The sequence below is a fragment of the Takifugu rubripes genome, chromosome 17, assembly GCF_901000725.2.
Source record: "Takifugu rubripes chromosome 17, fTakRub1.2, whole genome shotgun sequence".
NCBI classification, from domain to species: domain Eukaryota; kingdom Metazoa; phylum Chordata; class Actinopteri; order Tetraodontiformes; family Tetraodontidae; genus Takifugu; species Takifugu rubripes.
In genome coordinates this window covers 8,692,649-8,706,740 of record NC_042301.1, presented here as the reverse complement: position 1 = coordinate 8,706,740, position 14,092 = coordinate 8,692,649, and the positions used below count along the sequence as shown (strand labels likewise).

Genomic DNA, 14,092 nt, shown 5'->3' with positions numbered 1-14,092 from the left:
CCTCGGCCTCGGCTTGGGAAAGGATTGGCATTGAAAAACATGCCTGTTAATTTGTTCTTACTTTTTTGGCATTGTCTTTCAGCATGCATAGCATGTTGTTCATAGCGGTTTAGGGGACAAGTTCCGAAATCAACTAACTGTCTCTCTACCCATAATTTTATCTCTGATTTTGATCCCCCATGTATAGCTTGCTTTAACTGCTGTTGGTAGGGACCTTCTGGTTCTTCTGCATATGTAATTCCACTATTTTTCCGGAACACATCTTTCATTCTCATACTATAGTCTTCAAAACTTCCGTCAGTCTTTTGTCTCGTGGCCGTAATGGCGCTGTAGTCAGCTCGTCTAGTAAAAGTAGTTCGCATGCGCTCGTACAGTCTGTCAAGTCTGTCATTTAGTTCTTGGCTGCCAGGCTGCCATGGTCCTTGAGTGGCTGGATCCACTGGGATCCAATCTCCTCCAGTTTATCAAATGCCCCACCAGAGCAGAGAACACGCTGGATCACTGTTACACCACAGTGAAGGACGCGTATCGGGCCGTCCCCCGTGCTGCCCTAGGACTGTCTGATCACGTGATGGTCCACCTGATCCCCACATACAGACAGAAACTCAAACTAACAAAGCCAGCCGTGAGCACCACGAAGAGATGGACCAGTGAGGCTGTGGAGGAGCTGCGCACGTGCTTGGACACAACTGACTGGGACATGTTTAAAGGGGCCACACATGATCTGGATGAGTACACGGACACTGTGACCTCATATATCCACTTTTGTGAGGAGCGCATTCTACCAACGCGCACTAGGGTGAGTTACTCCAATGACAAGCCCTGGTTCACACCGAGACTCAGACAGATCAGGAAAGAAAAGGAAGCAGCGCTGAAAAGTGGAGACAGAGACTGCTACAGAGAGGCCAAATACCGGTTTAGCAAGGAACTGAGGAGAGCTAAATCTGTGTATTCGGAGAAACTTCAGCAGCAGTTTACTGCTAACGACTCTGCTTCTGTGTGGAGAGGCCTGAGGCAGATCACCGACTACAGGCCTCAGGCTTCAAAGGGTCAGGACGACAAAGCCCTTTGTCAGAGTCTGTCCCTCCACTATGCCCGCTTTGACACCTCGTCAGCCATGCCCAACACCTCCCCTCCCCCCAGTGCCACTGCCCCCATGGACCTTACTCCATCAAAGGCAGTCCCCTCCTCCTCCCCCCCTCCACTCACCATCAGTCCCCCCCCCCCATCACTTACCACCAGTTCCCCCCTCCTCCCCCCCTTCATTCACCATCAGTGAGCAGGATGTGCGCAGGCAGTTCGCCAGGCTGAACCCGCGCAAGGCCCCTGGCCCGGACGGCGTGTCTCCCTCCACCCTGAGGCACTGCGCAGAGGAGCTGACTCCTGTCTTCACAGACATCTTCAACTCCTCCCTGGAGTCGTGCCAGGTGCCAGCCTGCCTCAAAACCTCAACCATCGTCCCTGTCCCCAAGAAGCCACGGATCACTGGGCTTAACGACTACAGACCTGTGGCGCTCACCTCTGTAGTCATGAAGTCCTTAGAGCGCCTGATCCTGCCACACCTCAAGTCCATCACCACCCCCCTCCTGGATCCACTGCAGTTCGCCTACAGAGCCAACAGATCTGTGGACGACGCGGTCAACCTGGCCCTTCACTCCACCCTGCAGCATCTGGACTCCCCGGGAACCTACGCGAGGATCCTGTTCGTGGACTTCAGCTCTGCATTCAACACCATCCGCCCCGCTCTGCTACAGGACAAGCTGTCCCAGCTTAGTGTGCCTGACTCCCTCTGCAGGTGGATCACTCACTTCCTGACGGATCGGAGGCAGTATGTGCGGCTGGGGAAGACTGTCTCCGACTCCGTCACCATCAGCACCGGATCACCCCAGGGCTGTGTACTTTCCCCCCTCCTCTTCTCCCTGTACACAAACTGCTGCACCTCAAGCCACCAGTCTGTCAAACTGATCAAGTTTGCGGATGACACCACCCTCATCGGTCTCATCTCCAATGGAGACGAGACTGCCTACAGGAGGGAGGTGGCTCGACTGGTGTCCTGGTGCGGACACAACAACCTGCAGCTGAACGCTCAGAAGACAGTGGAGATGATTGTGGACTTCAGGAAAGTTACAGCCCCTTTGCCCCCCCTTGCCCTTATGGACTCCCCCGTCACCATCACGGACTCCTTCCGCTTCCTGGGCACCACCATCACCCGGGACCTTAAGTGGGAGCCAACCATCAGCTCCCTCATCAAGAAGGCCCAGCAAAGGATGTTCTTCCTACGGAAGCTGAGGAAGCTCAATCTGCCTCCCAGGATGTTGGCGCAGTTTTATACGGCCATCATCGAGTCCATCCTCACCTCCTCCATCACCGTGTGGTTTGCTGGTGCCACTGTCAGGGACAGACTGAGGCTGCAGCGCGTCGTGCGCGCTGCCGAGAAGGTGATCGACTGCAGGCTCCCATCCATCCAGGACCTGTATATCTCCAGGACCCGGAGGTGTGCAGGTCGGATCACGGCCGACCCTTCCCACCCTGGTCACGGACTGTTTTCCCCTCTCCCCTCAGGCAGGAGACTACGGTCCATTCGGACCAGAACCTCCCGCTACACTAACAGCTTCTTCCCCTCTGCCATCAGGCTGCTGAACACCAAGTGACTTATCACTTAAGCACCATGTACAGCAGCCAGCCGGACTCATAAACAATACACTACTCCTCATGGACCTGCACTATTTCTCACCACTCACTATTTATGTAAATACTGTATATAAGTCTTATTTTATTTTATTTATCTTATTCTAGTGTGGTGTTGATGTCTAATGTTATGTTGAATGTCGCAGCGGCACACCACGACAAATTCCTAGTTTGTGTAATACTGTGTATTACATGTACAATGGCAATAAACCTTCTTCTGATTCTGATTCTGATTCCTCTAACAGTGCCCCATTTTTTTTGCCATTAACGCACATGAGGACTTGCTGGGTTTCAGTACCGTTAGTATGGTAACTTCCTAGTAACTGTCTTATGTCTTGGATGCACAACTCTACGTCCATTTGGGGCGAGGTTATGTCATCACAAGCTTTTTTACAGTCTTCTGGAGTCCAGGTTCTCATTTTTCTTTTCTTTTTCTCTTTTTCGTTTCTCTTCTACATTTTGATTCAATGAGCCAGAGGTGACATTGTGTCAACCCCACATTTACTTTTGGATGTTTCTTTCCATATTCTATTAAATCTTCTTTTAATTTTATAATATTGCCTGGCCTGTCTAAGTTACCATCCCAATCGAACTTAGTCATCCACAGCTGAACATATGAGCATGAACCTGGATATTTGTCTTCCATGTGTTTACATGATGCTGGGATTTCGAATTCAGCACCTTTTGTGGAATGTTGGTTGCCCATGTTTGCACTTTATTTTATCAGTTTTTATGTATTTGGGTGGAGATTTCCGATCTCCCGACTGAACAACACTCAATCCATACTGGATATCTAGTTCAGTCCCTCCGCCATGGCCTTATAACCCCTCTTTTTTAATCAGGAGAGTATACACCAAGCTTCTACCTCCGAGGAGGTGGGTGTATCTTGCCTCTGCTTCTCTCCCGATGACCAGGCAGGTAATACCGCGGTATATTCCGTGTAGCGCTTTTTGTGTTTTATACTCACTCCGTTGTCTCTATGGTTTATCTCTGAGTTGTTTTGGTGCCTTCTTCCCGTCACTGGAGATGGTCGCCCTGGGAGGGACGAAGACCGGCCTTCCGTCAACTCGTGGTGAAAGGTCTTTCGATTCGGACGTCTTTTGACTCCGGCTGTGCACAGACTTCGGCGTTCGGTCGCCCCAAGGCGCTCCTCTCCAGGTCTTGGGATCCGGCTCGAAGGGCCAAATTTTGTGAGGGTGAAGTTTTGATCACCCGCGCTGTTCGTTCACTAGACTCAGATCAACCACGCAAACAACAGGAGTTCCTTGCAAGGGAGAGTCGAGCAGCAGTTCAAGCTTCCTCTCTCAACTCTGTTCGTCTGCTGCTCGCTCACCTCTTTTATTGGTGCAAACAGAATGGGTGTCTAAACAGGATCTCATAACTCATTGTCTTCTGACATCTTCTCCCATCTTAACAAACTTCTCTAATCTTGACCAACAGGATACATCTGGGTGCTGGGCTTGGTTGTAAGCAGCTTCAGCACAACACTCTCATGTTCTTCTTTTCCTGTCAACATTCCTCAAACACTCAAAATCTACATACAATAGCATTTAAAGATAATACTAATAACAACAATAACAATAATTCTTCTCACATTTCCCTCCTGTTTATCGTTAAATGTGTCTAGATTTTCATCATCAGTATTACATCTTTACATTTTCATGAAATTTCAATGCATTACGTCATTTTGCTAGAAACACATTTCTTACACTCAGAGTTCAACATGGGTACAGCTTAAGACAATAATTCTTCTCACAATAAGACCATATTAAAGTCAGCAATAACAAAAGAATATAAAGTAAAGATTAGGAGAGGAATTCCTAGCAACAAGATTTGACCAACGGGGTTAAGCAGCACTATGATTATATTATATTGAGAAAAAGGAACGGGAATAGATGTTTTGACTGGGGTGAAAGAGGTGTAGAGCATTGTTATGATGTGATGGATGGATGGATGGATGGATGGATGGATGGATGGATGGATGGATGGATGGATGGATGGATGGATGGATGGAGGTTGCCTTCTAAAGTCTGGCAGATGAAAAGGGATTTGTGTTTGGCAGAGAGACTAGGGACGTAGTGGGAGGGCTGTCGGTAGGAAGGAATTAGTTAAATATTTAAGAGACGTAGACGTTAGATTGTTAAATTATATGATGTCACACACCCCCTCCTGGGCTGCCACCTTATCGTGGTGGAGGGGTTTGCGTGTCCCAATGATCCTAGGAGCTCCGTTGTCCGGGGCTATATACCCCTGGTAGGGCCACCCATGGCAAACAGGTCCTAGGTGAGGGATCAGACAAAGCGTAGCCCAGGACCCCCTCATGATGAAAAACAACATTGGTGCCAAGTTTCCCTTGCCCGGATTGCACCGGGGCCCCCTCCTGGAGCCAGGCCTGGGGGTGGGACACGTTGGCGAGCGCCTGGTGGCCGGACCTCTGCCCATGGAGTCACTGCCCGAAGAGGCAACATGGGACCCCCTTACCATGGGCTCACCACCTACATGAGGGGCCAAGGGGGTCGGGTGCATTGTGTTTTGGGTAGCGGCCGAAGGCAGGGACCTTGGCGGTCTGATCCCCGACTGCATAGTCTTGGCACCAGGACTTGGCACTAGTGCCAGCTTGGCACCAGGACGCCGATGATCGACTTTGTGGTTGTGTCATCGGATTTGTGGCCACATGTTCTGGACACTCGGGTGAAGAGAAGGGCGGAGCTGTCAACTGATCACCACCTGGCAGAGTCTCCTGTCAGAAGGAGCTTCAACTCACACCTCCGGGAGAGCTTTGACCATGTCCCGGGGGAGGCGGGGGACATTGAGTCCAAGTGGACCATGTTCTGTGCCTCCATTATTGAGGCGGCTGACCGGTGCTGTGGCCACAAGGTGGTTGGTGCCTGTCATGGCAGCAATGCCCGAACCTGCTGGTGGACACCAGGTGAGGGAATGTCGTCAAGCTGAAGAAGGAGTCGTATCGGGCCTTACTGGCCTGTGTGGCCTGACTCTGCAACATCGCGTGGACATCGGGGGCAGTGCTGCTGGATTGGCAGACCGGGGTGGTTGTCCCTCTTTTTAAGAAGGGGGACCGGAGGGTGTGTTCCAACTATAGGGGGATCACACTCCTCAGCCTCCCTGGTAAGGTCTATTCAGGGGTACAGGAGAGGAGGGTCCGCCAGATAGTCGAACCTCGGATTCAGGAGGAGCAATGTGGTTTTCGTCCTGGGCGTGGAACAGTGGACCAGCTCTACACCCTCACCAGGGTCTTCGAGGATGCATGGGAGTTTGCCCAACCAGTCCACATGTGTTTTGTGGACTTGGAGAAGGCATTCGACCATGTCCCTCGGGGGGTCCTGTGGGGGGTCCTCCGAGAGTATGGGGTGTCGGGCCCGCTGATACGGGCCGTCCACTCCCTGTACGATCGGTGTCAGAGCTTGGTCCGCATTGCTGGCAGTAAGTCGAACTCGTTTCCGGTGAGGGTTGGTCTCCGCCAGGGCTGCCCTTTGTCACCGATTCTGTTCATAATTTTTATGGACAGAATTTCTAGGTGCAGTCATGGTGTTGAGGGGGTCCGGTTTGGTGACCTCAGGATCGGGTCTCTGCTTTTTGCAGATGATGTGGTCCTGTTGGCGTCATCGGCCCGTGATCTCCAACTATCACTGGATCGGTTCGCCGCCGCATGTGAAGCGGCTGGGATGAAAATCAGCACCTCCAAATCCGAGGCCATGGTTCTCAACCGGAAAAAGGTGGAGTGCCTTCTCCGGGTCAAGGAGGAGATCCTGCCCCAAGTGGAGGAGTTCAAGTACCTCGGGGTCTTGTTCACGAGTGAGGGAAGAATGGAGCAGGAGATCAACAGGCCGTAGGTCCGTAGTGGTGAAGAGAGAGTTGAGCCGAAAGGCGAAGCTCTCAATTTACCGGTCGATCTTCGTTCCTACCCTCACCTATGGTCATGAGCTTTGGGTAATGACCGAAAGAACAGGATAACGGGTACAAGTGGCCGAAATGAGCTTCCTCCGTAGGGTGGCTGGGCTCTCCCTTAGAGATAGGGTGAGAAGCTCTGCCATCCGGGAGGAGCTCGGAGTAGAGCCGCTGCTCCTCCCCGTTGAGAGGAGCCAGATGAGGTGGCTTGGGCATCTAGGTAGGATGGCCCCTGGACGCCTCCCTGTTGAGGGCACTGTTCAGGGCATGTCCCTGACCCCCGGGAAGACCCAGGACACGTTGGAGAGACTATGTCTCTCGACTGGTCTGGGAACGCCTGGGGATCCCTCAGGATGAGCTGGAAGAGGTAGCTGGGGAGAGGGAAGTCTGGGCTTCTCTTCTTAGGCTGCTGCCCCCACGACCCAACCCTGGATAAGCGGTAGAGGATGGATGGATGGATGGATGGATGGATGGATGGATGGATGGATGGATGGATGCCACACACTCGCATACAGTACTATGCACCTGACAGCTGGTTGCAATTCGCCAGATGAACTGAATAAGAATAAAAAGTTCTTTTGTTTTTTTTCTGACCCAGGTGCTCTAGCCTCAGCCTGCACTGGATGTTGCAGCACCACACTGGGGCTGCTTCACAATCTCCTTTATCTCAATTTTATTTTTTCAAGAAATGTAAAACGCCACCTTGGTTTCATTACAAATAAAATTCATGAGCTGCCACTTTTTTCAAACAGTTTTCTTATCCCCTGCTCCATAAATAAAGTTTCTAATAGAAAATGTTTCATTAAAAACACCTTTTAAAACATTAAAAAGCACAGTGAGTCTCTCACAGTCACTGTACGTGTGAAACACTGCCTCTCGAAGGCGGCAGAACAAGCACTGGTCCGACACAGGCAAGAAATACAACAAACAAATACAAGACACAGATCATGGCTATGAAGCCAGGGCTGAACCCAAACCTCCCCATCACCTTCCAGAGGAACTTGTGCTCAACTTGTTCAAAGGCCTTTTCCTGGTCTATCGAAATTAGACCAGTATCACGCCCAATGAGCCAGACACCTCCAGAACGTCCCAAATTAGATGGACATTGTCCACCATGGACCTGCTGGGCGACCAGTAGGTCTGGTCCCGGTGGAGGACTTGCTCCATAGCTTCCTTCAACCTGGTGGCAAACAAGGTGTAATCGAATTTGTCCACATGGACAATAATGCGATAATTAAACCCCTCTGCCTTGTTCAGGATCATTTGGACCTGCCTATGGTGAGACACCACGTGTCTCAACAGCGGCGACTTCCACCTCGACAAGATCTTCATATTAGGGGACACCACCTTCCCATGCTGGGACAGTTCTCTCACCAGGAATTTGTCACTGATAAATGGCAGCACGTTCGACAGGGTGATCCTCGCCGCCGGCTGTGTCAGTGGAGTCACCTAAGCAAACTGTCCACCCACGGTGATCTCCACATTTTCCAGGAACAATACCACCGCCGTGTTCATACGGGCAGCAGATTTCACTGAGCTGTGGCCGATTTTTTGGCCCACAGCCAGAACCACCTCCTCCACACTGAGCACGGACACTGCTCCCACTTTCACTCCATGCTTTCTGCTCAACCCAGCGTTGGCTTCCATGACGGCCGCACGCGGTTGGCCGCCGCACACACCAATACATGCACTCACTAAACTAATACAAAAGACACAACAAACTATATTCACCAACATTCACACACAAAAAATGAAAGATGAAAAAAAACGCTTTTGCACAATCTCTCTCTCTCTTCTGCTCACACACCTCCCACCAGAAGAAGATTTTTGATTTTTCCAAAAACACTTTATTTACAATTACACAGAGACACAAGCACCCTGTTTAAAACACAATAACAATAAATAACTAAATAAAAGCAGCAATACAGTTACTCCTGAAGGAGCTGTGCAAAGTGCAATTTGTCTTCAACGACAAAGTACATTCTTGTGACACCATGTGTCACAGAATTAACCTAGGTCGTTTATCATTTTAAAACCTGAACTCAAGCCTTAGCCTTCACCGGATGTTGCAGCGCCACACTGTGGCGGCTTCGCAATCTCTGTTTTTTTATTCTATTTTATTTTTTCTAGAAATGTAAATTGCCATCTTGGCATTGCCATCTTACCCTATAATAATAATTAAAGTTTCTAATGGAAAATGTTTGATTAAAACCATTAAAAATACCTTTTACAACATTAAAAAGCACAGTGAGTCCCTCACACTCACTGTACGCGTGAAACACTGTCTCTCGCCCGGAGTAGAACGGGCACTGGTCTGACACAGCAAGATTCATTTGAGAGAGGAAAACGTTCAGGGCAACAGCCCCGTGTAAAACCCTCCACTGGAGGTCCCCTGTCCTCTTCCTCATTGGCGGCTTGTACAGCACCCTCCAGCAGGGGTGGGCTCCATCGCCTCCCAACCGGTCAACCGACACGCTGGTGCTCCTGTTGTATAGTCGTCTCTTATTGAGTAACCTCACGCAGTTGATGTACAGTGTCTTCTTCTCCACTGCGTGCAGGAAGATGGCCTGCCTTTGATGGCCTGAGGAGAGGACCATCTAGATCCCTAAGATCAGCGGCCAGCCTGATCTCTGGGAAAGGATCGTCACCGTCTGGTTCGGTTCCCCGGCCGTAGTCCACAAGAAGACGCCTCTCCTTTGCACTGAGCCTCTTCCTCTACAGTTGCAGCACACCCTCAGCTGCCTGGACAGAGCGGATGCCCAAAAGAGAGCCCACGGCCTCTGAGCCCATTAGGTCCACTGCGGCCACTACGTGCTCCAGAACCACAGTCCAGGTCCGACACAGTGCTGCTGTCAGTCTTGGCGTGGCTTCGTCTGAGAAGTCCAGCCTGGCTCCGTGCACTAAGGGTTCTCTTAGGAGCCAGAGCACAGAGTCAGAGCTTTTTCTTGGTTCACATTTTAAAAGGGCTCACGCCTTAACAACACTTTGATAAAATAGAGGTAGCCCATTTAATTTAGCGAATTTAAAGTCAGTTAAAAACAGAGCATCATCCAACCCCAAGTTACTCACCCGTCTGAAGACACACCTGGCCACATCTCTCCATGTTAGATCCAACAGCCCTGTTGAAAACCTCTGGACAAACTGAATTCTAAAAGTGGCGGTCCTGCTGGCCAGGTGGATGAGACCCCGCCCTCCCTCCTCTCCCAATGCATGCCATTCCAGAAGAAGTTCAGAACTCTTGTCTGGACTTGTGCCAACAACCCTGAGGGGGGCTTCGGGCAATTAAGCCGGTGCCAAAGCACAGAGGCCACCAGGTTGTTGAGGACAAGAGTTCTGCCTCTGTACGACATGCGGAAGAAAAGCCACTTACATTTTTGAATTTTGCCCTCAACTCTTTCTAGTGTGTCCAGCCAGTACTTTTTTACAGTTTTACGGTTTAGCCGCAGACAGGTGATTTAATAAAACTGTTAAATTAAGTAAAACATCCACATTTCTCTGGCTACGCACCATTATTATCACATCATCTGCGTAGGCAGATAAAACAATTTTTTTTGTAAAAGGACAGTAGAACCAGGCCATCCATGCTTGCACAGATCCTGGAGAGGATGGGTTCAAGGGAGAGAGTGTAGAGCATTCCAGACAGGGCACAGCCCTGCCTGACGCCTCTACGCACCCTGAAGGGGGCACACAGACTGCCATTGAACTTTAGCTTACTCGCAATGTCACAGTACAGGATGCGGATCATCGCTATGAAGCCAGGGCTGAACCCAAACCTCTACATCACCTTCCAGAGGAACTTGTGTTTAACCCGGTCAAAAGCCTTTTCCTGGTCTAGCGAAATGAGACCAGTATCAACATCAAATAACCTAGAGACTTCCAAAATATCCCGAATTAGGTGGACGTTGTCCACTATGGACCTGCCAGGCAGACAGTAAGTCTGATCCTGGTGGATGACCTGCTCCATAGCTTCCTTGAGCCTGGTGGCCAAAGCCTGGGACAGAATTCTGTAATCCAAACACAGCAGAGACACAGGGCGCCAGTTCTTTATCTCCTGCAGGTTGCCCTTTTTTGGCAGGAGAGTAACCACTGCCCTCCTACAGGACAATGGCAGGGAACCTGAGGCCAGGCTCTCGTTAAATACCTCCAGCATGTCATGGGCCACAATGTCCCAGAAGGCTCTGTGGAACTCCAACGTGAGCCCATCGACACCTGGAGCTCTCCTACCTTGCATGCCGTGCAGGGCAGCGTGGAGTTCGTCCAGTTGCAGCGACCTGTCCAGCCGTGAGTTCGTTTCTGCAGAGACCTGAGAGAGCTCCCTGCAGAACTCATTGAGCAGGTCGCCATTCTGGCAGTACGCACTCTCATAAAGGAAGGAAAAGAACTCCACTGCACAATTTCTTATCTGGCCGGGATCTACGAGTTCCAGTCCTGTGCCCGAAAACAGTGAGTGTATCACTGTGTTCTGCCCACGCTTCTTTTCCAGCCCGAAAAAAGAGGCTAGAGCAGGGGTCGGCAACCTTTTTTATCAAAAGAGCCACATTGCCCACCCCCCTCCCAAAAAAATGTGTCTGGAGCCGCAAAAAATTACAGAGTTTATAAACTTCTAAGTTTTAATCTTTATTTAAATTTTAACAGTTGAAACCAGTGAATACAACAAACAAGCCCACTTTAATATATATATGTATATATACATATGTTTAATAGTAGTAACCCATGCGTTCTCCCGTCCTCTTCGGGTTTGTTGGCAGCCAGCCAGTGATCAATGGACGCACCTTAAAATACAAAAAAAACTACATCAGTTCTGAGTATGAGGATTTTTTTGAAAAAATAGCTTATTAAATTATGTTCCTCTTACCTGTTTAGTGAGATTTCTGTGTCTGCATTTCCCTGCAGATCTTCCCTATGTCGGCGCTGTAAGATGTGACTTTCATCTTCACGCAGGACTGTAGAGTCTCGCTGGTGAAGCGGGAGCGGTATTTGGACTTTATAATGTTCATGCTTGAGAAAACTTGCTCGCATAAGTAAGTTGAGCCAAAGATGGATAGGACTCCAAATGCACACCTTTTCATGTTGATATAGGTGTCGGGAATGGCATTCCATGTTGCAAAAATAAGTTTGTCGGGTTGGGGTAGTTGTTCCATATCACTCCATTTGTGCTCTTTAGCGAGAGTAGCCCTCTGACGGACGACTTCTTCAAGATCCGCTGACAGGGATTTAAACTTGTTAACCCACAAAACTTTATCCGCAATATCGGCCAGTTCAATTTCTAGATCAGGCTTACTTACTCCTGTGAATGCGGATGTGTTCAGCAGGGATGGGTCGCTGTTCAGTGGTGCGACAGGGAAAGAGAGAGTCTGTTTCTCCTTTCTGAACTCACTGAACCTTTTTTCAAATGCAGCTTGCATTGCAGTAATGGCACGGTGGAAATAATCACAATTTATGTGATTGTTTGCTTCTTTGAACTCTCTTAGGGAGGGGAAGTGAGAGAGCGTGCCATTTTGTACATCTCTGGCGAACACTGTCATCTTGCGCTCAAATGCCAAAATCTCCTCCAGCATGTGCAGTGCCGTGCTTCCCTGTCCTTGGAGATTTTTATTCAGCATGTTCAAGTAACTTGTCATGTCCACCATGAAGTAAAACTTTTCCAGCCAAGATGGGTCTTCCAGTTCAGGATACCCAAGGCCTTTATTTCCCAAGAAGGTTTTTACGTGCTCCAGACAGGCAGCGAAGCGTTTCAGCACCTCCCCCCTGGACAGCCACCAGACTCTGTTGTGCAGCAGGAGATCTGAATACGTGTTTTCGACTTCTTCTAACAACGAACAAAACTGTCGGTGGCTTAACCCATTCGCAATTATTTTGTTCACTATCTTAATAACAAGGTTCATTACTTCCACACATTCAGGGGGAAATGTTTGTGCGCAAAGTGCTTCTTGGTGGATAATGCAGTGAAACGTCATCAGATCTCGGCCCAGTGACTTTTGAAGTAAATTCACAAAGCCCTTCTGTGCTCCTCTCATACTTGGCGCCCCGTCAGTAGATACCGACACTAGGTGAGTGGTGTTTATCCCTTTATCTTTTAGACAACTCACAACAGCATCACAAATGTCCTGCCCCCGAGTTTGGCCCTTAAGCGGTATGAGTTCAATCAGTTCTTCCTGCGGCCCATTAGCATTGGCGTACCTGCATAACAGTGCTATCTGCTCAATATCGTTTACATCACTTGACTCATCACAGGCAATTGAAAATGCTTGAGCTGAATTAATATCATCAATTTGCTTACTACTGATATTTGCTGCCATTTTAATGGTCCTGTCCTTAACAGTCTTTGCAGAGAGAGGCATGTCTTTAATTTTCTGAACAATTTCATTTTTGTTTTTAAAATCGGAGAATAGATGCTCTGATATTTGAATAAACGTTTCTTTTATGTATTCTCCGTCTGTGAACGGCTTACCCCTCTTCACGATCTCCTGAGCTGCCAAAAAACTAGCAGCTGTAGTTGACTGTGGAGAGCTGATCCATTTTTTGAAAGATAGTTTTCTCTCTTCAACCGAAATTGCTCTCTGGCGCTCATCTTCGGTTGGGTATTTTTCAGCAAATGCTAAATGCTTGCTTTGAAAATGTCTTTCAACGTTACTTTTTTTGTTGTTTGATAGTTTCTCGCCACATATCAAGCACGCAGGTAAGCCAGCGTCATTGGCGGTGAATGCAAAAGCAGATGTCCACGCTGCATTAAACTCTCTATTTTCTTCTGAATTTTTTCTTTTTTGGGCTTTTCATGCTTACAGTGGTAGGGGTTCCCGCCGTGGTACCACCAGCAAGTGAAGGCGACGGCTGCTGACGTTGATGTGACATATATTTAAAGTGACAAATTATAAAAAAAATAATTAAAAAACTTTATTTAGATGGTATCAACTAAAACCCTAGGGGAATTGTGCAACAAAATGAACACATAATGACCATAATAAAAGAAAAAAAGAAAAAAAAACATTCCATGTTTTTTTGTCATGGCCATCGGGAGCCACTATAAGGAGGCTGAAGAGCCACATGCGGCTCCAGAGCCGCAGGTTGCCTACCCCTGCTCTAGATGGTATCTCATTAACATCTAGTCTCTCTGTGAGGAATCTCGGAGTAACTTTTGATCAAAATCTCTCCTTCAACTCACACATTAAATTAGTCTCTAGAAGTGCCTATTTTCACCTGAGGAACATCTCAAAGATCAGGAAGCTACTGACGCGGCATGATGCTGAAAAGTTAATTCATGCTTTTGTTACTTCCAGGCTGGACTATTGTAATTCTTTATTATCAGGGTGTCCAAACAACTCTTTAAGAAGCCTCCAGTTGAGCCAAAATGCTGCAGCCAGAGTTCTGACAGGTATTGACAAAAGAGATCACATAACTCCTGTAATGGCGTCGCTTCATTGGCTGCCCGTTAAATTTAGAATAATTTTTAAAACCCTTCTTCTGACCTACAAGGTCCTCAGAGGCCTAGCTCCATCCT

General features: G+C 48.7%; 1 protein-coding gene and 1 long non-coding RNA gene across 2 annotated transcripts; one reads left to right on the top strand and one right to left on the bottom strand.

Moving 5' to 3' along the window:
• Positions 1-11,198: 11,198 nt before the first annotated feature.
• LOC115253360 (general transcription factor II-I repeat domain-containing protein 2A-like) lies at positions 11,199-13,337 on the bottom strand. The gene is made up of 2 exons (XM_029851392.1): positions 11,450-13,337; positions 11,199-11,366 (listed from the first exon to the last, which is right to left on the bottom strand). Exon 1 carries the CDS (start codon positions 12,933-12,935, stop codon positions 11,454-11,456), a length of 1,482 nt encoding a protein of 493 aa, XP_029707252.1. The 5' UTR covers positions 12,936-13,337; the 3' UTR covers positions 11,199-11,366; positions 11,450-11,453.
• Positions 12,515-13,666, top strand: LOC115253361 (uncharacterized). Its single transcript, XR_003891697.1, has 3 exons — positions 12,515-12,644; positions 13,248-13,273; positions 13,380-13,666. It is a non-coding gene; the product is annotated as an uncharacterized lncRNA (long non-coding RNA).
• Positions 13,667-14,092: the final 426 nt, after the last annotated feature.